This window comes from Penicillium cataractarum (assembly GCF_028827025.1).
Source record: "Penicillium cataractarum strain IBT 29864 chromosome Unknown utg000008l, whole genome shotgun sequence".
Lineage (NCBI taxonomy): Eukaryota > Fungi > Ascomycota > Eurotiomycetes > Eurotiales > Aspergillaceae > Penicillium > Penicillium cataractarum.
In genome coordinates, this window is record NW_026622744.1 from 1,195,048 (window position 1) to 1,218,659 (window position 23,612).

At 49.5% G+C, this 23,612-nt stretch overlaps 9 protein-coding genes across 9 annotated transcripts; 5 read left to right on the plus strand and 4 right to left on the minus strand.

The window, feature by feature from the left end:
• Positions 1–527: 527 nt before the first annotated feature.
• On the plus strand, positions 528–1,436 carry N7496_009554 (enoyl-CoA hydratase/isomerase family protein; the record flags this gene model as incomplete). The annotated part of the gene is made up of 2 exons (XM_056702468.1): positions 528–913; positions 995–1,436. 2 exons carry the CDS (start codon positions 528–530, stop codon positions 1,434–1,436), a joined length of 828 nt encoding a protein of 275 aa, XP_056551468.1.
• A 149-nt stretch (positions 1,437–1,585) lies between these two features.
• N7496_009555 (uncharacterized protein) lies at positions 1,586–3,823 on the minus strand (the record flags this gene model as incomplete). Its single annotated transcript, XM_056702469.1, has 9 exons — positions 1,586–1,804; positions 1,860–2,078; positions 2,135–2,264; positions 2,315–2,426; positions 2,486–2,632; positions 2,690–2,929; positions 2,989–3,081; positions 3,152–3,546; positions 3,744–3,823. 9 exons carry the CDS (start codon positions 3,821–3,823, stop codon positions 1,586–1,588), a joined length of 1,635 nt encoding a protein of 544 aa, XP_056551469.1.
• Positions 3,824–4,968: 1,145 nt separating this feature from the next.
• On the plus strand, positions 4,969–6,798 carry N7496_009556 (Zn(II)2Cys6 transcription factor domain-containing protein; the record flags this gene model as incomplete). Its single annotated transcript, XM_056702470.1, has 4 exons — positions 4,969–5,028; positions 5,081–5,599; positions 5,654–5,800; positions 5,857–6,798. 4 exons carry the CDS (start codon positions 4,969–4,971, stop codon positions 6,796–6,798), a joined length of 1,668 nt encoding a protein of 555 aa, XP_056551470.1.
• Positions 6,799–7,192: 394 nt separating this feature from the next.
• Positions 7,193–8,903, minus strand: N7496_009557 (C2H2-type zinc finger protein; the record flags this gene model as incomplete). Its single annotated transcript, XM_056702471.1, has 2 exons — positions 7,193–8,766; positions 8,825–8,903. The coding sequence occupies 2 exons, from the start codon at positions 8,901–8,903 to the stop codon at positions 7,193–7,195; spliced, it is 1,653 nt and encodes a 550-aa protein (XP_056551471.1).
• A 239-nt stretch (positions 8,904–9,142) lies between these two features.
• Positions 9,143–9,894, plus strand: N7496_009558 (DNA-directed RNA polymerase core subunit RPO26; the record flags this gene model as incomplete). The annotated part of the gene is made up of 4 exons (XM_056702472.1): positions 9,143–9,180; positions 9,310–9,594; positions 9,685–9,804; positions 9,861–9,894. The coding sequence occupies 4 exons, from the start codon at positions 9,143–9,145 to the stop codon at positions 9,892–9,894; spliced, it is 477 nt and encodes a 158-aa protein (XP_056551472.1).
• Positions 9,895–10,855: 961 nt separating this feature from the next.
• On the plus strand, positions 10,856–12,244 carry N7496_009559 (MCT family MFS transporter; the record flags this gene model as incomplete). The annotated part of the gene is made up of 2 exons (XM_056702473.1): positions 10,856–11,046; positions 11,116–12,244. The coding sequence occupies 2 exons, from the start codon at positions 10,856–10,858 to the stop codon at positions 12,242–12,244; spliced, it is 1,320 nt and encodes a 439-aa protein (XP_056551473.1).
• A 561-nt stretch (positions 12,245–12,805) lies between these two features.
• Positions 12,806–13,506, minus strand: N7496_009560 (peptide alpha-N-acetyltransferase complex B subunit NAT3; the record flags this gene model as incomplete). The annotated part of the gene is made up of 3 exons (XM_056702474.1): positions 12,806–12,977; positions 13,047–13,278; positions 13,338–13,506. The coding sequence occupies 3 exons, from the start codon at positions 13,504–13,506 to the stop codon at positions 12,806–12,808; spliced, it is 573 nt and encodes a 190-aa protein (XP_056551474.1).
• A 4,805-nt stretch (positions 13,507–18,311) lies between these two features.
• N7496_009561 (SLC26/SulP family anion transporter) lies at positions 18,312–20,967 on the plus strand (the record flags this gene model as incomplete). The annotated part of the gene is made up of 3 exons (XM_056702475.1): positions 18,312–18,615; positions 18,671–18,816; positions 18,895–20,967. The coding sequence occupies 3 exons, from the start codon at positions 18,312–18,314 to the stop codon at positions 20,965–20,967; spliced, it is 2,523 nt and encodes an 840-aa protein (XP_056551475.1).
• Positions 20,968–22,489: 1,522 nt separating this feature from the next.
• On the minus strand, positions 22,490–23,076 carry N7496_009562 (EMC6 family protein; the record flags this gene model as incomplete). The annotated part of the gene is made up of 2 exons (XM_056702476.1): positions 22,490–22,867; positions 23,002–23,076. The coding sequence occupies 2 exons, from the start codon at positions 23,074–23,076 to the stop codon at positions 22,490–22,492; spliced, it is 453 nt and encodes a 150-aa protein (XP_056551476.1).
• Between the last annotated feature and the right edge of the window lie 536 nt (positions 23,077–23,612).

Below are 23,612 nucleotides of genomic sequence, written 5' to 3' on the forward strand. Positions count from 1 at the left end.
GTCGCTAAACATTAAATGTTACTAACTAGCAGCTTGTGTTTAGCATATACCGTTGAGGACCTACTTGATTATGCAGAAATCAATATCCGAAAGTGAGAAAATACAACGGTACAATTATCTAGAAGAAATTTTACTAAGCTGATGCAGAGTTCAGTAGTAGAGATTACGGAGCACCTTCTGGGCCATTGACTCAAACTCAATGCGGTCGTAGCTTGGCAACTGAGAATCGTTTCATAACCAAGGACAAGAGATGTATGAGTAGATAATGCATTAATATTTTATGAATTAAATCCACAAACTGATCTATATGACCCTTTTGTTCATACCGCGATCCCCGCATTCTCCACCAAGAGGCCATGTTCATACGACGCCAGCCGAGGTCCCCGGGATTAACCAGTTTGAGCTCCTCGCCCCACAGCCCCCACTGAAGCATCCCCCATACTTCATACCCCATACTGCAGACATTGTAGCTTCAACCCTCAGAAATCGTCAATTTCTCGAATAAAATCACATAGTCCCATTACACCATGTCGTTCCAGACGCCACCCCCCGCGACAACCATCTTCGAGGTGTCCTTCCCCAGCCCAGGGGTTCTTCTCGCAACGATCAATCGTGAAAAGCGCATGAACTCAATTCCGTTGAGAGGTCACCACGAAGGAACCGCTCTCTGGGACTGGATGGACAATGAGCCATCCATGCGAGTTGGAATCATTACTGGCAAAGGTCCCAAGGCCTTTTGTGCTGGCGCCGACCTCATAGAGCAGCGTGATATCAGTCGAGGTGACGAAGCTAGACCTGAAAAGGGCGCCGAAGGCGGCTTTGCAGGATTGAGTCAACGACGAGGAAAGAAACCAGTTATTGCTGCGGTGAATGGCCTGGCTCTGGGCGGTGGATTTGAAATTTGTCTGAATTGGTTCGTGCATGATATTGATTTCTGTGACTATTTCTAAATATATTGGTTCCTTTGCTAACCAATGTTCCAATTTGTGTTTAGTGACTTGATCGTTGCCTCTCCCAAGGCTGAATTCGGTCTGCCCGAAGTTCTCCGCGGGTTGTACGCTGGTGCTGGAGGACTATCGCGTATTGTCCGCGATTGCGGAATGCGGGTTGGCAGTGAGCTGGCATTGACTGGACGCCGGGTACCTGCAGAAGAGGCACTGAAGTTGAGATTGATCAACCGCATTGCGAAATCTCCTGAGTCAGTCCTGGATGAAGCACTAGAACTGGCCAAGGATATCGCTAGCAAGTCTCCCGATGCGATCATTGTCTCTAGGTCGGGTCTCCGTGAATCATGGGAAACCGCAAGTACGATAGAAGCCGACAAGATTACAGCAGAAAAATATGGTAGGGGGTTGCTGACTTCGGAGAACCTGAGAATCGGGTTGGAGGCCTTTGCAGCCAAGAAGCAGCCCCAGTGGGTGGCTTCTAAGTTGTAGACATTGGATTGGGTCCACCCTTTCCAATACTATCTACATGAATAGATATCATCACACCTCTAGCTTGGTAGCAAACAAGCATGAAAGAACTGGTTAGTACATAAAATTCTACAAAGCTATTTACAGACTACTTCTATAATTCTGCCGCTTTATATCTTGGAGCCCAGAATTTTGAAAGTGTTTCTTCTGGTCTCTTGGTCCCAGCCCACCCAAATGGACTTCCCAACTTGCTCAGTGGATGAGCCAAGGTCTTTCAAAGTAGAACCATCAGTTGTGATAGCGATGAATCGAGAGCCATTATCGTCCAAGCGACCCAGGACAAAGCCCGCCAAAGGTGATCCATCACGGTCGTATTGAACCGTGTATGTCTGTTTATCAATTAGTCAACAATTATTCGACGCTGAATGATGAAGGACCACTCACCTCAATCCTCGCGCTCCCCTGAACACTCTCGGCAATAGGCGGTTGGGCATCGCTAATATGCCGGGGAAGAGGATTTCGATTCGGATAAGGGGCGCCATCGCCTCGTGGGTGTCGAGACAGACACACTGCATGGTGATGCGACAGAACACCGCCGTTTGCGAGGACGAGGCCTATACGGCCATTGCCTTGCCGGAGCTGGCGCACCATCTCCGTGATGGCCTGGTTGAATTAGTTCCGAAGTTTCATAGAATTTGGAGTGTATCGAATTCACATACGTGCATGGAGTAGTTGTTACCCGCTCCGCCAAAAGAAGTGAGGCCTCCAAGCAGAGTAGTTGGTCTCTTGCTGCCGTAAATAGGAATGCCTAAATGCAGAGAAGCTAATTTGGGAACGATTGGGAAGCATCTGCGTCCATCTGTCAGATAATTCACCATGCAGAATGAACCTGTACTCACGAATAGAAGTCGTATAGGTCAATATCGTCAGTCTTAACATTCGAGACTGCTAGCGTCGCATCCAGACAGGAAGACAGGCTTCGACTGGAGTGGAACGAACTACGTTCCCAGACTATTTGCTCTATCGTTAGAAACATTTCACAGATATCTTGTCGGTCTAAAATCACTCACAGTGCTCATAGTCATGAGTTCCCGCACCTCCAAGGGGAAAGATCAATTGAGACTCCGGAATTCTGAGCTGGCGCGCGTACTCAAGCGAAGTGATGATACATGCAGCTGACATGTTGACATTGTTAAAGGCATTCATAACCAGAGGGTCTGTTTCTAGTCAGCAAACCAGAAGGATCGCACCTTATGGCTTATATTGACGCTTACATGGTAGACAGATCATTCGGTTTCTTTTCGTAATCTTGCCAATAGCGTCCGCTGTGTCGGCCTCTTTCCCGTGGCTCCAGGCAATAGGGTTCTGTGCTGCCACGCGCGCATACTCTGCATAGAGTTCACTCGACTCGCGATGATTCTCTGCTGGACTTTGTCCCCGATGCGCACGAAGGGCGGCCTCATACATCGCATACACCTGCGTTGGTAGACCGAGTCCATAGTTGCTTGACAGGTCTAAGAATAATTAGCTTTTTTCTCAATGCTGTTTTGGAGGGTGGAAGGTAATTGCATACTGCTCTTGCGTGTCCGTTCCCAGATAGAGGTGGTATCATCCACATGGGTCCAACCCGGAGGAGGAAACTTTTTTGCAGCCTGGAATGCGCCCACTATGAGCCAATGGTCAGTCAACCGTTTTTGAGTACAGTTGATCTTATTTCGGTGTAAAGGGAAGCATACATGATGCAAGGGCTTCTCCACCAGTGACAACGGCGACTTTGCTCTGGCCGCTAGCAATGCGCCGGGAAGCTTCGTCAAACAGCTCTGCGGGCGCATTACCCCCATGATGGCTTTCATGAAGATAATTAGCTTTGCAACCTAATCTGTTGGCCAAGAGCTCTGGGGTATTAGGATATGGCCATGTCCAATTGGCCACGATGGAGATGCTATCAATGCTCCGTTGAAGAGTCTGCGCATCTTGAGCGGATATTCCAGTATCTTTCAAAGCAGCCGCAATGGCCTGCAGCATAAGCTCCAAAGGCTCAACTGCGTCTTCCAAGCGAGTTGAGCGATTCTTGATATCGCCAACGCCGATCACGACGGGAATAGATGCTGACATCATCGACGTTATATAACTACGTGGGTTAGGATTTACAGCACAATTTAGTGGACGGACGAGACGGGACAAATAAAGGATAATAATAGATTTGCTTTCTCTCTCTTCTACCTTCGGCTACTATTATAACCCGCAGTGTTGTTCTTGGGCCTCGGTGGGGAAGAAATCGTCCATACGTGATTATGACGACCCGTCGGTTGGCACGACGCAACATACCGAGGGTAAACGGGCTCCCCCTCAGTGAGTTCCTGGGTAACCCCAACCGTGGGGAGGCCCTCGGACTTCACATGACTCATATGTTGTTCATAACTACTTGTACAACTAGAAGTAAATAAGGAGAATCCACTGCATTATTGAACCGTTCTTCTGCTTGTGGGGCCCCTGAAGGAAATGAAAGCCATGTACTTAACCCGGGTACTTCCCTAATCGGCCATAGGCGCAGTCAAAACAATAGAGTATGCTAGGTACGGTCAGTATCTTCTAGCTCTCTACCACCACTTTGGGGTAGGCTGTAGAATGGCCTCGAAGTTATGTTTCACATCACAAATGCGGATGTGTGAAGGTGACGCTGGAACTAGATGCTGCAGAATCAATCTGTAAAACGAGCTTTCTAGGATTACGTTGCTCACACCTGAGATTTCATGGTTGATTTGCTTCTCGATATCGTTGTCCTAGCTATTGTCAAGCAACAAAAGCATGGGAGGCCATGAAGGCTCGACTCGGGTACGACGAGTAAATCGAGTAAGATACCACCCGTTACCTTTAGAGACCCAGGTATATACTACTAAAAGAGCCATTGGCTGCTCTGTCGGAATATCAAACAGGAAAACTCTCCGTCGAGAACTCTTTGATGATGCTTAGTAGAATGATGAAGGCTTACCACACGTAATTAGCCGAGAACTCCCTTACAAGAGAGCATAGATATATTATGTTGCAAATTCGCCCGTTAATGAAAACCCACTATTTCCTCAATAGTTTGGTAATAGGAATTAGCACAATCTACAAAGTTGACTATAAGGCTGAGGACTCGCCAATGCAGATCATTCGCCAGGAGTATTGACGAGCGAGCCTAGTCGATCGGAGTAACCGAAGAATGGAGTTCATGATGTATTATTCATAAATGAAGATGAAGATTCTACTGAAAGAATAATAACGCCATTGAGTGACAAAAACAAGTTGCGTTCGATCTGAATTAGAGAGGTCTTGCAGCTCAAAGGCATTATTTCCCCGCGTAGTCACATGATAGCTGGACCGTTCAGGTGGGGGCGAAACCACTGGGGCTATCTTTGACTTCTTACAATACGGGGGGTATTGAAGACGCGAGCCGGAAAATGCCACGCATACGGCTCTCGGCTCTGCTTGATATGTCCTTTTCCTAGAAGCAATACCCAGCCAAGACAACTTAATCGATGGGCACGTGAATCCAGACGGCCTGCAGAAAATGGGCGGAAAACCTTGGACATCGGGTGGCTGCAGGACGTGCAAAAAACGCAAACTTAAGGTCGGTTTCGAAGAATTTGGATATATGGAATCCCTCTTATTTGACTTTTCAGTGTGATGAGCAAAAGCCCAAATGTGCTCGATGTATCAAGCGTGGTATTGAGTGCCTTGGGTATGTGGATAGGCGGATATTTGTGCATCAGGCCTCCACACAGCCAGAGAGACAACACAATGATAAGCAAAGACCTACACCTTCGCTTCAATATTCGCGTCGGGCACGAGAGTTTATATTACCTGCAACACCGAGTGTTAGTCCGGCGATGCGTGTGCAGCTGTCTTCGTCATTTCTCAACACATATTTCCCCTACCACATGGAGAAGATTGCCGGTAGGGACTCTTGGTACTTTTTGTTCAACAGTTGGGTGACGCTCCCGAACAAGAATGAGCTCTTTGACAGAGCTCTGTCCGCTCTGTCCTGCATTTGTTTGGGCAGGACGAATCAAGACCGAGGGCTTTATCACCATGGCCTTTTGCAGTATAATAAAGCCATACGACTCCAGTCAAACATGATTAACCGTGGACTGTGCACCGAGGAGATGTTGTATTCCGCACTGGTATTTTTGGAAATTGAGGTAAGATTATGAGAAAACCGTGAAACGGACTTGAACTCATGCCAACTAAACCAGAGTTTCTCCTGCCCCGAAGGCATGGAAGCGTGGTATACCCATGCGATAGGGGCTTACGCACTTATCAAAAGGTACCGAAGCACAGCGGAAACCTCTAAAAGTCCTGCGATGGATTGCCTTTTGAACAGATTCGCGAAGCTTCTCATGGTAAGTTACCCTATTTTCAATATTCGGGACGACATTTCTAATAGTTGCACCTCCAGATACTCATCATTTCATCACTCAACGTTTCTGGAGAGGAATATAAGCAGATCGTTCAGTGCTGCGACGAAACGCCGTTTGATGGACTGGTCAAGCTATATGCGGACTCTGCAATCATTGCACAAGCGGCTAACTTCATAAGTCCACACGACTACAGAGCTTGCCAGTTGCTGCTCCATCACAGTGTCGCACATGAAAATAACATTCTATCATGGTATGAAAAGATCAAGGGCGAAATTGGCGGAGCGCCCCGGGAATGCGCCAAGGGCGAATCATTATGCAGTGGACTTTCTCGGGTAGATGGTCTATTCGGAACTCCTTATCGATTTACTTCACTTGAAAACGCCAGGATACACATCCTGGTCTGGAACCTTCTACGAGATCTTCAGGAATACATCTACAAAGCTCGAACTCTTGTAAACTTTTTTACACGCAGTCTCTCCAAAGACCAGCTCAACCGTGAGAACCAGCAACTCGCGAGCTACTACGCGGATCAGATGGCACGGAGTGTTCTATACTGCGTGCAAGACGACTTCAAATCATGCGGTGTTCAATGCTTGATATTCTGTCTTTGCCAGACTGCCAAAACGTGGATTGATATCAAGAGAGCAGACAAAATTGCCTGGTGTCAAGAGATTTTTGATCTCGTAGCGGGCCTAGGCTTCGACTATGCCAATCGATTAAAGGAGACTATGATATCTCAATGGGTTCAAGCGGAAAAGGCCAATATAGATGACCTTTCTCCCATCAAAGAAGTGACTGTGCGCATTGGTGAAACTCGTGATGCAGCAGGTGTATCGAAGCTGGCTGCACTTCCGGGTATGCTAGGGAAACCTTCTATGTTAGATGTGCCTGAGCTTTCTAGCATGTCGCCAACAGCAAAACTGCCAGATGCCAGGTTTATCGTCACAGTACCCGTGCGGGAAAGGGAGAGTATTCAATGACTATGAAATGATGATCTCCAATGAAATCAATATACTCGTAACTAACTCCACATAACTACCGGTGTGCCACCGTTGTTGAGGGTTCGTGGGCCGCCCGGCTAGTGAGCAAGTATGACCAGGCTAGAAGCTATAACGCCCTTTCAGGAATTAGTACTGTACATTTTATTGAGTCCGGGTGCCGGTTTACGTAGAATTCAATTCGAGAACTGAGTCAAGGGCATTGAATAAGGAAAATTGATTAAAAATATGTGTCGTATTCAATGAGATATCGTTAAGTCGTGAATGTGGCGCTCAAACAAATCCTCCATACAAGATACACGTGCCAACGAAACATAAGCACGGAAACCGAGAGACCAATCGAAGAGTCGTACATGATATCACAGCTCAATCGTTTTCACTCTTCCATAAGATGATATGCCAGAGCCGGGTCCATCAAAGCCATTTCATTGTGGCCAGGTACCACCATAGAGTCCGTGTCATCGTCCATCTTGATTGAAAAGTCGGGGTGCATCGAAATTTCAGAGTCCAGAATGGGCTGCGCCTCCGTTGGGAGAGATGCGTTCGTCGTACTAGCAAAGCTCTGGTCGAATTCAAGGCCGTAAATACCAAGCGCGTTCCCTCCGGCGCCAGTTTGATCAGACAAAAGGGCACGCTGCATGAAAAGAGCCTGTACCTGGTCCTCGGAACAACCATGCTTGGCACCCATATGCAGCCAGAGATCGTAGTCACGATGGAATCTGTGCTCGCAGGATTCATAGAAGCAAGCGATATGGCGACCTGTTTCCTCAGCATAACCCTGGCCCGTAAGGGCTGCCAATGTCGAGATCTGGTGGTTGTTGTTTGATTTGTTGGTTAAACCCAAGCGTTCGCGCCGCTCTGCCTTGCAATTCCTGAAGCCCATATGTGACGTGCGAACATGTTCCTCGAGGGCGAGCTTGGTGCCGTAACGCTTGCCACAGCCAAGGCCGTCCCATCCGGTCACTTTCTTTGAGGCAGACAGATCTGTTTCACCGCAGGCAAAGCGCTTTTCACCTTCGTGGAATGTTCGAATGTGGACAGTTAAATTGCCCTTTTTGGTGAAGCTGCGGTCGCAGCCATCCACAGTACAATTGAAGATTTTCCTATCTTCAAGGCATACGTCACCGTGTGCGACTTCGAGATGGCGACGTAGTTCACGAGATGTGGAACATGTGATGGGACACTTCGGACATTTCGGAGGATGTACCGTTCGAATGTGAGCCTGTAAGAGGGCGTAGGTAGGGAAAGTGAAAGACTGATTAGGTAGATTCTCAAGGGTGTCCACATTGGAGGATTGCTCCTGGAAGCGCTCCAAGCATTCCGTACAGCTGAAACGCTTCTCGGTGTGAACTCGGCTCTTGTGAGCCCGAAGATTGCCAGCGGTGTCAAAAGCCATTTGACATTGCTGTCCGGTGTGCTCATCGACATGGGTGCATGGAAATGGTTTTTGATGCAAATGAACCGTTATGATGTGCTTTTGGAGGGTGGAATGCTTCCGGAAAGTCTCGTCGCAAGGTGGGTACTCGGTACAGCGGTATTTGTCTCGACCATCATGCGCAGCGAGATGGCGACGAAGGCGGGATCCAGTCACAAAACTCTTCCCACAGCCTGGGCGATCGCAGACATAGTCACGGACTCCAGTATGGGCGCTCTTCACGTGATGCTGCAGATGAGAAGCACGTAAAAAGGTCTTGTCGCAGTCTTCAAATGTACAATTGAAGACTCGCTCATTGTTATGCGACCGAATATGCTCTTGTAGTCGAGCAGGGCGGTTGAATGCTTTGTCGCACCCTTCGAACGGGCAGCGGCGCGTTTTCAGCTCGGACGGGTATCGTGAGGAAGTCGTGGAGATTGGCGTCGCAGGAGTATCATTCATGTCATCGCTGATCAGGCTGGGTGTCTCCGATCCCGAGTATTCGGCGTCGGAATGCACTTCCTCGTAAATTGGGTCTATTGTGGATTGTCAGCAACTGGACGGGTCTTATCGTAGATTGGTATCGCCGTTTACCATCATGATCCAGAAGAGGCTGTTGTCGCCGTTTGGAGGGGGAGACCTCTTCTGTAGAGGCCTTTCGTTTCAAAGCCATGACTGAATGTCCCTCGGAGCGACAAAGCCATTCAGCATCAAAGGAAAGGATGGATGATGTCGTAGTGTTGGTGTGCAAATAAAATTATTTTGCCGATGCAAGAAGGCGGTGAGGCCGAGAGCGGACTAGTGTGGTGGAAGATTTTCCGCCTTTTTTGCATCGCGAACCTTCACTTTTGGTCCTACGCTCAGGGTTTCTCTCTCATTGATCCCCTCGAACTTCATTCATTACCATTCAACATGTCGGACTACGGCGGCGACAACGACGCTGAGGAGAAGTGCGCTTTCCTTACCAATTGAAGCTGTTGGAGACCCTGCAAAAGATCCTTTTAGCTATGGGCCATCTCGGAGTCTCTGACAGCTTTGAAATGGAGAGACGTGGTTGCTAACCTGGTATTTTCCTGCAGCTACGATTTCGAGCCTCAAGAGGAGGTCTTTGACGAGAACGAGCCCGAGGATTTCATCGACCACGAAGGTCTCGAGGGTGACGATGGTGTCGAAGGCGAATCGTACGAACCCGCAGTCAACGGCGACAATGTGGTCGTTTCGGGTGACCCCAATGCTGGCTACTCGGGCAAGGTGATGGAACAGTCACGCGAAAAGAAGGTCCCCAATGACAAGCGCACGACCACTCCTTACTTGACCAAGTACGAGCGCGCGCGTGTGCTCGGCACTCGTGCTCTGCAGATCAGGTTCGTTGACTCGGCAGCATCGTCCAAGAGTCACCATGCGATGAGGCAGATTTATATGGAATATGCGTAGCTAACATTTCTGCAATGCAGTATGAATGCACCCGTACTCGTCGACCTCGAGGGCGAGACCGATCCGCTGCAGATCGCGATGAAGGAACTGAACCAAAAGAAAATCCCTCTGATCGTGCGCCGGTATCTTCCTGACGGATGGTAAGGATAGCCTGGATCGTTGATAAAGGAACGAACTTCCGACTAATACATTCTAGGTACGAGGACTGGTCTTGCGAGGAGCTGCTTTAGACTGATACCACCCCTCCTTCCTGGGATTTTGGGATTCTTTTTGCTTTTGGGTGGATTCAGCATAGCGTTCGGAGTTTTGGGAGTCTAGAAACCGTGGCTCAGCAGATAAAAAAAACAGGCGCAATGCGCCGTGGACATGGGCACGAACTGTACATGAGATCTACAAAGACCAAAAAAATAGTAATGAACGGTTTCTACATTTTGATCTGTGGTATCGAGCTCTGGTGCTTGATGAGCTAGCTTCCATCCATAAACCGTACTCCTGCAAGCTGAATATAGAGTCCGTCTATCGTGACTAGGTTTATCTTGTACTTTCCTATCGGCCATTCCTCAACCACGTGAGTTCGTGCATTTATCTCCGGGGAGGAGCCTTCTTAAGCCGAAGTCCCACTTTTTCGCTTTGGCTCGCCCCCTCTTCCAGTTGTGCACTGCAAATTCACGGCACTAAGGAGCATCATGATTCGAGCTACTAAAAGCTACTTGCGCCAGGCATCGCACAGATCGGTCCTGGCCCCCTCTCGCCTGGGTAATCGGCACGCCTCCCCGGGACCGTCATTGGTTACGCTCTCTACTTGACATCCCCCTGCTCGCCTCGGCCTCGGGGCCAAGCACCATGGCTTGCCTCATCCTACCCCATGGTCAAGGCAAGTGGGTGCTGGTGGGCCATTCTTGCCTATAAGATGCTTCTTTTCGGGCTCTTCCGCCCTTCAAGCTGCTGCTTTATCCATGCTGCCCCGCTGGCTTGCGACTCGGGGTTAGCCCGGAATTTACAGAATTTATAATCAGCGATGTGGATTTTTCTTTACATCTCTCCAAATCCTGTGAAACGTCTTTCGTAGCTTCTACAGGCTACTTCTCTCCCTTTTGTGTCTTCTTCATAGGCCCTCTATACCATCTGTTCTTTAGGGACTCTCTCCCTAGAGCAACAGCCAGTGTCTGTCCAATACGCCAATACGGAAAGATGGGTTCGACTAATTTAGAAATAGAGCAGAAGGGCCTTGCGGATACTTCGATCCCCAACGATGAAGAAAACCCGAGTCCTTCAGGAATCAACTCCCCTGGTGAAAAGGAGATTGAGGAGGTAACATACGACACGGGGTTCTTCTCATGGCTGCAGGTCTTGGGCTCCTTCTTCCTGTTCTTCAATTCATGGTATGTTGCTCCCGGGTAAAAGTAAATTCATCTTGAATACGAAGCATGCGCTGACATATGACTCACTAGGGGCGTGATCAATACATGGGGTGCATATCAAACCTACTATGAGCAAAATATCTTGGCCGGCACTTCGTCATCCACCATTGCATGGATTGGATCCCTGCAGTCATTCCTTCTGATGTTGATTGGTGTGATTACCGGTCCTCTTTTTGATGCCGGCTATTTCCGTGGATTACTCTGCTTCGCCAACTTTATGCTGCCCTTTGGGCTCATGATGACCAGTATCTCGACCAAGTACTGGCATCTGATTCTCTCGCAGGGTATTTGCGTTGGAGTAGCAGCTGGATGTCTGTTCGTTCCCTCGGTTGCCATTCTACCACAGTATTTCCGTCAGAAGAGAGGATTTGCCAACGGTCTTGCCGCCAGCGGTAGTAGCATCGGTGGTGTGGTTTATCCCATCATGTTCAACCAATTGCAGAAGAAGGTTGGATTTGCCTGGGCGACTCGTGCCCTCGGATTTCTTTGTTTCGGAACTATTATGATCTCGGTGAGCATCATGCGCATTCGGTTTGCGCCAAAGGAAAAGCGTAAGCTTTATCAGCTCTCTGCCTTCAAGGAGCCTGCATACTGTCTGTTTACTGGAGCAATGTTCTTGGGCTTCCTGGGTTTCTACAACTTCCTTTTCTACGTGCAGTCCTACGCTATCGATACGGGCATTGTGGACGTAAACCTGGGCTTTTACCTGCTCTCCATGCTGAACGCCGCCTCGACTTTCGGCCGCATTGGGCCCAACTTCCTCGCTGACCATGTTGGCCCTCTCAACATGCTCACTCCCGCCGTCACCATCACCTCCGTTCTGGCCTTTGTGTGGATTGGAGTGCACACCGTGGGCGGCATCATCGCTCTTACTGTCCTGTATGGGTTCTTCTCTGGCGGGTTTGTCTCATTGCCTCCGGTGGTGATGGCTAGTATGACACCCGATGTGCGCGACCTCGGAACTCGCCTTGGAATGGTTTTCGCCGTTACATCCATTGGTCTCTTGATCGGTACTCCGATCGGCGGTGCCATCTTGGCTGACACCAACAAGTATCTTGGTGTTCAGCTATTCACCGCTTGCTGCCTTATTGCATCTGCAGGCCTCATGGCTACCTTGCGTTTTGTGCGATCTGGTCCGAAGCTGATCTGCAAAACTTGAGACTCGATCTTCTTGGATCAGAAAAAGGTGTTGCATATTAAGTTGCGACAATACGGCACATTTGATGCAAAAGTCAGTCAACATTTTCGTCATATCTGCAGGAGCCAATCTCAGATGAGCACTCACAAAAACTCAGTACTCCGTCACTTAGGGGATCCCAACAGGGGTCTCTTCTGCCCTTCAGGACCTATTTTGCGGTCTACGGAATCGCTCTTTCTATGGGAGCATTGCCAAGTGCATCCCGTAGTTAAAGTCACGACACGACGTTCGATGATGAATCCCCCAAGCGAAGCGAATTATCGACACGCGATTTTGGGATGCATCAGGGTTCGAGACATGCCATGACATACGGCAACGTCTATAAATAATAGCTTCTAATTAATTACAACAATCAACACATGAAATGCTGTCGGTCTACCAATGAGGTGTATTGGCGACACCCAATTGCATTGGAGGTCTGAACCAGCATGTATAAGTCGCTATGAATAAACCATGAATAAACACCCTCCTTTTGTATAGCCGTATTTTCATCGCCTCAAGTGCTCGTCACGTCATCCAGGATCATGAGACGTCCTCGGGGTGCACGAGGAAATCTTCACCCTTGTCGCGCACATGTTCCAACTTTTTGTCCCGACTACAGGGTTTCCGCATATCGAATGCATCTTCGCCATTTTCTGACATCCCCGATGGATCGTCACTATAGTAACTCACGACCCGCCTGAAGACCGAGTATCTGTAGGAGTTGTTAGCTTGCAAGCTCTTTCCCTTAATTTCCTCACTCCAGTCTTGACTGTCAACTCACCCCATGCCCTTATACATGTCCACCGCTACCTTGTTCCCTGCACGGACATATAGATCCACGAACCAAGCATTATTGATATCGGATCCTTGCTCCAGCTGCTCGGTCAATCGACTGGCGTGTCCGAGTCGGCGCCAGGCAGGCGCAACGGTCAGGACGGTGATATGGCCGTGCCATGGGGTGTAGTGTTCGGAGCGCTTCATGGAGGGGTGTTGTTCTTCAAGCTTGCCCATGACTATCAGATGATTAGTATGATATACCCCACGAGCTGTAACGTCTGATAGAGGTCCGTACTGTAGCCCACGACGCCCGCATCGCGGTCCTTCACTGTGCTGAAGAGTGACGGCCATTTGGTCAGATAGTTAAGATAGAAGCCGAGGTCATAATTCTCGGTCAGAGGGTCCAGATTCGTCAGATTCAGGTCCAGTAGGTCCAGTGGGGACATGCGCGTGATGGTACTCATTTTGTCGCTGGCTTGTCGTAGAGAGCTTGCTGCTCTGAAGAATAATGTGGGGTTGAGCGTTCGAGACGCATTTTCTGCCGGGCGGTGTGTTAGCCACCAGCGACTGATTGGAGAAGGTACTATGAAAACGCCAAACTTATGTTTTTAGGAACTTCTAATCCTAGGGAACTGAGGTGAAGAATAGGTATGCTTCAAGAAAATTGCACATTCGATCTTGCCTGAGTAGTAATTCTGCCCCTTGGCTGCAAACATAAATAACCCTGATTTGATACTTGATCAAGATGCCATAGCCAAACATCTGCATGTTAGCTGTCTGAGAGAGCCTATCAGTGACCGATTGAGGCTTATATGGGGGTTTTTTCCATTGACATACTCCATATAATGCGTGCGCTCTGATAGTTGCCATGGGAAATATAACTTAAGTACTCTTGTCAAAAGTTTTTCTACACTGGCGGGGTCTTAGGGTTGGCCGAAGCGGGAAGTATATATTTGAATCCTGATCTAGTACACAAGGTCAAAAGTCGGCGCTTCACACCTCACCCCCAAAGATCGCCATCTGCCCAGCACTGGGCACGCTTTTTTAATTTTTGGGGAGCTGTGCTTCCTCATTGTATATCCCCCCAGCCAGTGCTGCCCGCATTCGCTGTATTGCGCGACAACAATCAATAAGCAGAGGCCACGGTTGGCACGAGGCATATCCTTCTATACGGCGATCGACATGAACGTTTCAGAATGTCGCATATTTACGTAGACGAGCAGTTTGTGTTAGAAAATACCGTGTGAGACAGCCTTATTGCCGACTCATAACTACTTCTAAGCAGAATCATGTCGATTAAGGGCAGCATAGGAAGCAAATATCATGCTTCAAGGTACTAGCTTCTAAGGGTCTATTATCAACTATTATGACTGGTATTCAAATGCTCATGGCGGACCTGACTGTCCTACAAGGAGAGGGGGCATGAACATGGAGTGATCTGATGGAAGAGAAGAACCTTCACCCAGTACATTCGAACGAGATGATTGAATAAATAGAGCTTCTGGCTGGACGTTTGTGAGTACACATCATGATCATGATGCTGACTGGGACCTAGTTGAAGTGAATGTGGATTTATTTAATTCTGTCCTTAATCAAAGTCAAGATCGAACGCTAAGAAGCACTTGGTTCCGGATCTAGCATAGGAGGTTCACAACCTAGGAACTGTAGAAGAATCCATGCTTATCGATCTACATAGACCATCTGCATGACCTATCGCATGGTCAGTCCTTACTGATTATGGTGGTAACTCAATTTCTGGAGCTAGGAACGTTAGGAAACCCTAAACTATGATAACACAGCTTCCTCTGCTTTTATTCTTTGACGGGAAACCTAACTATCTTACCATATATCCCGGGCAGGATAATTGCTGATAATTTTCTCAAGGCATATTTGAAAATGATATTTTCAGGTTCTGTTGGAGTTTCAAACCCGTAAACATGACTCGGGTGGATCATCACTTAGCCCACAATCACAAGGCAAATCTCATCATCTCGCATATCAAATTTCCAACCACCCCCAATGAAAGGGCATATCCATAGCCTTATTTAGAGCTTAGAAGTAACCACGAGGGCAGCAGCATGACGGTAGCACGCATCCAGCGCACTAGGGTATCCCCCGCAAAGCTCGTTGTGCGACAACACCCTGCATATGCACGATGCGGACATCCCGATCCAGTCGCGAGGGAGCCCGAGCTAGTGGGCTCAGGCTCCCTCATCTGTTACTCTGACATCACTTCACAGCAAATCAATGCCGCGACTGACCGACCCAGCTTCAAACACCCCCGACAATATTCGAAGGACAAATAATCGCGTAACCCATACCGAGTATCGGGCCAGCCCATGGATACTGGCGGATGGCGCGGGCTCGGGTCACGATGGCATCAGTCGGGCGAACAAGACCAAAGTACGCGACCCAGGACGAGGATGGTGTGCTGTGTGCACAGCTGAAGCTGAACTAGCTAGTCGACCGTGCGCGGGGGGCCAAGAGGGACAAGAGAGCTTGTTCGGTGTCGTGATCAGGGTCGCATGACGAGTAAGCTTCTTCGTATTCTTGCGGAGCCACGAGGGGCAAGGGAAAAAAAACAAAGAAGATGAGGTTATAGGAAAGGGGAATGTATAGTCTTGCGTGGAACGGATGTGTTATTGGCCGAGGCGGTTGAGGCGGCCGAATAGGTATGGATGGAGGATCTGTTTGGTTCGTCGAGGCCGAGGGAGTTTAGTCGAATCGTAGCATGGTCATTCTCCTATAGCTCATATTTTTGGGCGCCGTTAGTACAAGCCACCACCACATTTCCATAATTTCGTTCAGCCACTCGCTACCGCCGTGATATAGTGAGCATATTGATTGTATACCCTCGCTTTGACGGGCCCGTGGATTGGAAAGCCCAACGCCCTCGGCGAGATGCACCTCGTCTATAACTTTATAAAGTAAAAGTAAAAATATTGATAATTCACTTTCCTAAGAATCCGTTCCCCCGGGTCGCCATGAGCTAAATCTAATTTCAGATACATCATTTCATCGAGGAATCACATCATCAACAATCCACCCAGCCGACGGCATTGCCCACCAAGCTCCGAGCGACTAAGCCGGATACAGGGACAATATGCAACCATTTTAAAATGAAATATCAATATTATTATTGCCTAGCTTCTATTTGTTTAAAGTTATGGACTACAGCCGCGATAAGCTGTATGACGTGATTTCGATCTGGATGGCGACTTTGCTGCAGTGGAAACGAACCCGTCGGACGGCTCAGGTTGCAGACATCGTGCATATGTAGCACGTAGGAAAGAGTAAGACAGAGCTGCGACGCCCGTTGTGACCGATGTCTCCGAGGCCCCACCGTTCCATGTGTGTCCACTACCCATGTTTGGAGGTTGGCTGATTCTTGTTTGGAAATGTGTTGCATGTTTCGAGATTGGGGAAGTGGTCTATGTGGCACATGTTTGATCAGGGTTTCAAGATTGTACATGGAGGGATCGGTGTGTAGTAGCTACATCATTGCATCTCAAAAAGTATAATCAGTGACTGTATAAATTGCTTTAACTATGATATTTAACATACTGCAATAACAACTGTTTACAACTACATAGTTGAGGACAGAGTATGTTCATCCCGTAAAAAATCAAATCAGGTGACCTCGGGGATCACTACTGAACCCAGTTGCCGCCTCCTCTTCGACCTAACAAATAGAGTAGGCCAGTAAGGGCCCAAAGTCCCTGCCAAGCGCGGAGTGGTCGAATTGTCATTGCTTTGGCCATTTTGGCCGTGCATTTTGCTTTTGTCATCTGGGCGCGTCAACGGGGCCACTAGGGCAGGGCCCCGAGTGGGTCACCGCGTGCGTACTTCGTAGAGAATCTCTTCACAAGGGGAAGGATACGAGGGGCAGATTAAATCTTGGGGCTCCACGTAAGTTCGTGATAGGCGAGCTCGAGAAGAGAGAAGAGGGAATGTCACTGTACGGAGACTACTACCGCAAAGGTATTGATGACCTGTCCCTAAGTCCGAATGAGCCCTTATGTTATTAATTAAAATTATTCAGCTATCTTATTCATGGTCGGAGAAAAGTTAGAAAGGAAGGGCGAAAAAAAACCAGAACTCGTCAAATCAGCGTGGCTCGACAGCATCAGGCGAATTCGACTTCCACGTTGGATCTTTCACCATCGGCGCGGGAGATTTCACCATCGCACGAGCCGCTGATTGGCTCCGGGGCCCCGCCGTCGATCGGCGGCGTGCGCCTGCGTGGCCTGATTCGTCATGGGCGGGCGGCTTGGCAGGATTATGTCAGCCCACGCGGTTAGAGTTTTGAGTTTGACATTCAAAGAGACCTAGTAGTCTATCACTGATCAGATGAGAATAATACATCAAATGTACCTATTACTCGTAGAATAATAAAATAGTTGAAAATATAGTATTATTCTTATTATTATGAGTAATTTAGATTAAAACCTCTTGTATTGTATACTATAACCGAACCAGTAGTATATCTCCTACCAACTACTGCCAGCGGAATCTCTGCTCCACGCTCCGTCGTCATCAGAACCCATCGCTTCCAGTCCGCTTCCAGACCGTCCGCCTGGTTCCACCCGGCACTTCCTGCTGGACAGTGCGATCTTCGGTCTATCGGTGGGCCAAAGACCCCCCCAGGGTCAGGACACCTCGACGCTCGTTTCATTCTTATGGCGAGGGACCTGCTCGAGGTCCTTTTTGACTTCTTCCCATCATCTCGGGTCCTTGCCAAAAGCAAACATAGACAGAGAAACTTTGTGGGCCTGTGCAGCGCCCGCCGCAATACGCTAAACTACTAGCTCCGACATCCTCACTAAAAAAACTGTTTTGAGAAATCTGGGGAGCTTTGATATTACGCCATCGGCACCCGAATCACGCACAACGCCTCCACTCGGCCTTGGTGTGCCCCCTTTTGTGTTATTTGGTCGTGTTGCCTTGCATTCTGGTTCTTTTCTTTTTTCTATCATCGTCGGGCCTGGTCGCCATGCGCAGTGCGTGATTGTCGAATCTCAACATCGCCCGCCCTTTATATTCTGGATCATCGCCACGTTTTTGAGATCCTGTCAAGCAAGATCTCGACTATCCCGGACTAACTACCTTCCTCGCCCTTCTCGAAGACCGTTTGGGCCTAGATCTGGACCTGGACCCTGGAATTGGACTGAATTTCGATCTCGACATCCCCGTCCCTCTCCGAGTGATATAACTAGCTCTCCTACCCCCCCCTCCGTCGGCGGCCATCATCAACACCATCCACAACAACATGGCGGGTGGTGAGCGTGCCACCAAGTTGGGCCATGCCCTCGCCAAGGGCCTCGGCATCAAACTCGCCTACCGTGACCCGCTGGGTGCCGTGGCGGACCCCGTCACTCGCGGCGAGTCGACTTTCTCAGTCGGCACCGTCGAAACCTATTCTTACACCGAGCCCGAGCCCACCAGCATCGAGTGGATTCGTGAGATTACGCCCTCGGGCCAACAAGTGCTCAACTACTTCATCGGCCTGTTCCCTTTTCTCAATTGGATTGGCCGGTACAACGTGCAATGGCTGATCGGTGACTTGGTTGCTGGTAAGTTGGAATACGGAATATAACAAGAATCTTAAGCTGATGATTTTGCAAACAGGTATCACTGTCGGTGCAGTTGTCGTGCCTCAGGGTATGGCCTACGCTAAGCTGGCTGAGTTGCCCGTGCAATTCGGTCTCTACTCGTCCTTCATGGGTGTCTTGCTCTACTGGTTCTTCGCTACTTCCAAGGATATCACCATCGGAGTAAGTTTGTCTCTCTAGATGAAGATCGTCCACGGTATTTCCTAAAAAAGAAGACCGTCGCTAACTACTCAACATTAGCCTGTGGCCGTCATGTCTACTCTGACCGGCACAATTGTGCTCGATGTCGCCGATAAGTTGCCCCATGTTCCAGCCCATGAGGTGGCCTCCTGTTTGGCGGTCATCCTGGGTGGTATCGTCTGTTTTCTGGGTCTGCTTCGGTTCGGCTTCATCGTGGATTTCATCCCTCTCCCCGCCATCTCGGCTTTCATGACGGGCTCTGCGATCAACATTTGCTCGGGCCAAGTCACCACCATGTTGGGCCAGACCATCAAGGTCAACACCCGCGGTGCGACCTACAGAACCATCATCGATACTCTTAAGGCTCTCCCGAGCTCGACCCTCGGTGCGGCTATGGGTGTCACGGCCTGTGCGATGTTGTACATTATTCGTGCCGGCTGCGCCTACGCCGCGAAGAAGCAGCCACACCGCGCGAAGACTTGGTTCTTTATCTCGACCCTGCGCACCGTGTTCGTCATCCTGTTCTACACCATGATCAGTGCTGCTGTCAACATCCACCGGAAGGACAACCCCGCATTCAAGCTGCTGGGCAATGTGCCTCGCGGTTTCCAGAATGCCGCCGTGCCGAAAATGGACCCCGAGGTCATCAAGGCCTTCGTTGGCCAGCTCCCCGCTGCTGTGATCGTGCTTCTGATCGAGCACATTGCTATTTCCAAGTCCTTCGGCCGTGTCAACAACTACACTATTGATCCCTCGCAGGAGTTTGTCGCCATTGGTGTTACTAACCTCCTTGGTCCCTTCCTGGGTGCTTACCCTGCTACTGGTTCTTTCTCCCGTACTGCCATCAAGTCCAAGGCTGGTGTTCGTACCCCATTGGCTGGTTGCATTACCGCTGTCGTGGTGCTGCTTGCTATCTATGCTCTTCCCGCCCTCTTCTTCTACATCCCCAGTGCCTCTCTTGCGGGTGTTATCATCCACGCTGTCGGTGATCTGGTCACACCCCCAAACACCGTCTACCAGTTCTGGCGGGTTGCCCCTCTTGATCTCGTTATCTTTTTCATTGGTGTCCTTGTTACCATCTTCTCGTCCATTGAAGATGGTATCTACTGCACTATCTGCGTGTCGTTGGCCGTTCTGCTTTTCCGCCTGGCCAAGGCCCGCGGTCAGTTCCTCGGCAAGGTCAAGGTCCACTCCGTGGTCGGCGATCACATTCTGGATGGTGATGGCAAGTATGGCTCCTTCGGTGCCACCCGTGCTGCCTCGGGAGACGATGACCACGCTCATCGGTCCATCTTCCTTCCCGTCAACCACGCCGACGGCTCCAACCCCGACATTGAGATTGAGCAGCCTTACCCGGGTATCTTCATCTATCGCTTCTCCGAGGGATTCAACTACCCCAATGCCAACCACTACACCGACTACCTCGTGCAGAACATCTTCCAAAACACTCGCCGCACTAACCCGCACGCCTTCCGCAACCGTGGTGACCGCCCCTGGAATGACCCTGGCCCGGCCCGCGGCAAGGAAGACGCCGAGGTCCACGACCAGCGCCCTCTCCTGCAAGCTGTCATCCTGGACTTCTCCTCTGTCAACAATGTGGATGTCACTTCGATCCAGAACCTGATCGACGTGCGCAACCAGCTCGACCTGTACGCCTCCCCTCGCACCGTGCAATGGCACTTTGCCCACATCAACAACCGCTGGACCAAGCGTGGCCTTGCCGCCGCCGGCTTCGGATACCCTACCCCGGCCTCTAGCGAGGGCTTCCACCGCTGGAAGCCCATCTTCAGCGTTGCCGAGATCGAGGGTAGCTCTTCTGCTGCCGCCCACGCCGAGATCGTTAACAACGAGCGCGAGCACAACTTGCACCACTCTAAGGATCTTGAAGCCGGCCTGAAGGACCAATCCGCTATGACCGAGACTGAGACTCATGGTATTGAGACCTCGTCCGAGGATAGCCACCCCATCCACGAGGACAAGCTCTCCCGCGATTTGACCTCCAGCCACGCCTACAACAGCCGTCGCAAGGTCGCTATTGTCCAGGGCATGAACCGGCCATTCTTCCACATCGACTTGACCAGTGCACTTCAGAGTGCCGTGGCGAACTCGTCCGACGAGATCCCACACGTCTAAAAAGGAGAAGAAACCTCCTCCCCCCTCCTGTCCTTCTTCACATCTTCTCCTCTTACCGAACTTCATCTCCCATTTTCGGGACCACTCCCACTTTTGCATTGCATATTACCTGCATCGTTCATGGATATTCCCTGGTTTGGAAATCCATTTGATATGCCCAGATATGACCTGTTAATATCTTTGCTCACTTTTTTCTTGTTTCTCTTTGCTTTGGGGGCATGATCACCCCTCCCCCTATTCCCGGCGTCATTACGTTGTTTTTTTCCCACTGAATATTCTCTGTTTGGGCTTGGATGGATTTTGGACTTTTTAACAATTTGGCTGGGAATGTTTAATCTGGTATCTGATCTGGTTTGTTTGTTTTGCTTTGCTGTTTCGGATACATATGATCTCTCGATACCTTTGCCTATCGGCCTTGCTTGGCTTTGAGCCCGCTTGGAATACTTGCTAGGGATACCCTTGAACCTATAGAATGTGTTTTGACTCTCAACTTTCCTCTCCATATCGTATATGCCTCGTATGATGTCTGATTTGGTTATTGGGGGTGTCAACATTCACTACCCTTGGTGTGGTGTTCTGAGTTTTTACCATATGTCGAGTCGTACACGAAAGGTATACTGAGTGTCTGGTGTGACGATGCACGCGTACATGGCCTCAGGCCTAGCACTCCGTGCTATCACTCCTTCCCTTCTTTCCTTTGTAAACCCTGATGCCTCATTGCTTCATTGAATGCTGCTGCGTTGGCTTTGTCTCTTTGTACCTACGTCCATCACTGACAACTGAACCATCCAAGAGGAAATATGCTTACAAATCGATATAAGATCTCTCTAAACTGAAGGAATTGAAAGCACACATGACCACAATTGGTATACAATATGGATCGATATTGACACCTGTGGCTACGGCCGAGGGATCAGAGAATTGCAAAGAAGCTGTGAAGCTTGTCTATGTAGCGCGAATCCCTTGAAGAGAGCAACCCAGGGGATCGGATATTGCTTCTTATGCACAGGAATGTCGTGGCATACCGAGTAATCACGGCTTAAAAACCCTCGCATAAGCCCAAGAATATGATATACATGGGTGGAAGACTTGGTTGGGCTCTATATTGGCTTGATGGATTTTCAAAGTGTACTTCGAGATGATAAGTTAACTCTAGACTGTGAGAAATTGTTGCAGCTTAGCCTTAATGGGATTCTCATCCTCGGAGTTCAATACGGTACTTCTACCGTTCTTCATCCGGTTTCCGTTCCAATCGCCTGACGTGATCATAGTCAACATCTACTACGATCTATACTTGCTCCCTAATCCAACAGGGTACATTCATTTTGCTCAATTCGTCATTTTACAGGCCAACGAATCTATACTAGACCTCAACAAAAAGGCCCATTAACATGAAATATTTGCCGAATCACTCCAAAACGCAAGCAATATCAGGCTAAAAGTTAACCACCACAATTCGGCCAACCCCCCTTATTTAAACCTTCATCACCTCCAAGTTAAAGGCACAAAATAACCATAGCCACTACCTCAAGACACCACCAACACCAGCCCAACCCAGCACAAATCCACTCAAAGCTTCACTCACAACACCGCCACCAAACCAAACATCCCTCCACCCACCCCGGCGCAACACAAACCCACCACGCTTCCCATCCTTCTCCATGCGCACCACGCCGCCGTCCATGCTAATGCGGCCCTCGATCTCACCGCCGCTGCTACCGGGGAAGAAAGCGCCGGCACCGGCGCCGGAGGAGCGTTTTAGGATGACGACGTGGAAGAGGGCGGAGACGAGGACTGTGCCGGTGAAGTAGAAGGCGAAGCCGGCGGTTGATTGGAGGGCCAGGATGCCGGCGGATAGGCCGAGGAGGAAGGCTGTTAGGGAGTGGAGGGAGGATAGGACCTGGATTTCGATTGTTAGTTAATTGAGTGGGTTGGATGGTTGAAATTGGGGGGATATGGGGAGGAGGAGGAATAGGTGGTAGTAGGTTAATAAGGAGAGAGGGGGTGGTAATTGGATGATGTTGGAAGACGTACCCGGTTGTTATGCTGGACGGCCTCGGGAACGAGGGGATTGATGAGCAGGGAGAGCTCCTGCTTTGTTGGGGCCATATTGGCTGGTTGTTTATGACTGAGCTCGAGTCTGGTGGATAGTAGATTCGTGGCAAGCCACGTTCGTACTTGTTGCTGGCGGGATGAAGTAGCAGACGAGCTTGCACGACTCGCTTTAGGGGGTTGCGAATTCCGAGACGATTTGCAACCAACGCGAAGGATAACTAGCGATTGGGATTCAAGTATTGTAGGGTCCCGTAACCGGCCACGAGTCACAATGAATGAGATTCGCCAGCGGGGGAGGTGAGGTGAGGTTGAGCGGAGGTTCGGAGGTTTAAGGCGCGGGTTTCCAGAAGCGCACGGGCCAAGTGGACTCGTGGAGTAACTGACTATACGAAGGACTAACATCACTCCTATTCTAAGTTATAATCACTGAAAGACAAAACACATATACACAGCCATTGTAATGCCTGGAAAAGAAGCACAGAAATAAAAATCATGTTCATATCTACGATTAGCCCAGCCATTTTCAATGTTCAGTAGCCCGAAGTGTCCTCTCATCATGAAGCCGTTACTTGAAGACATCACTGCGTTTG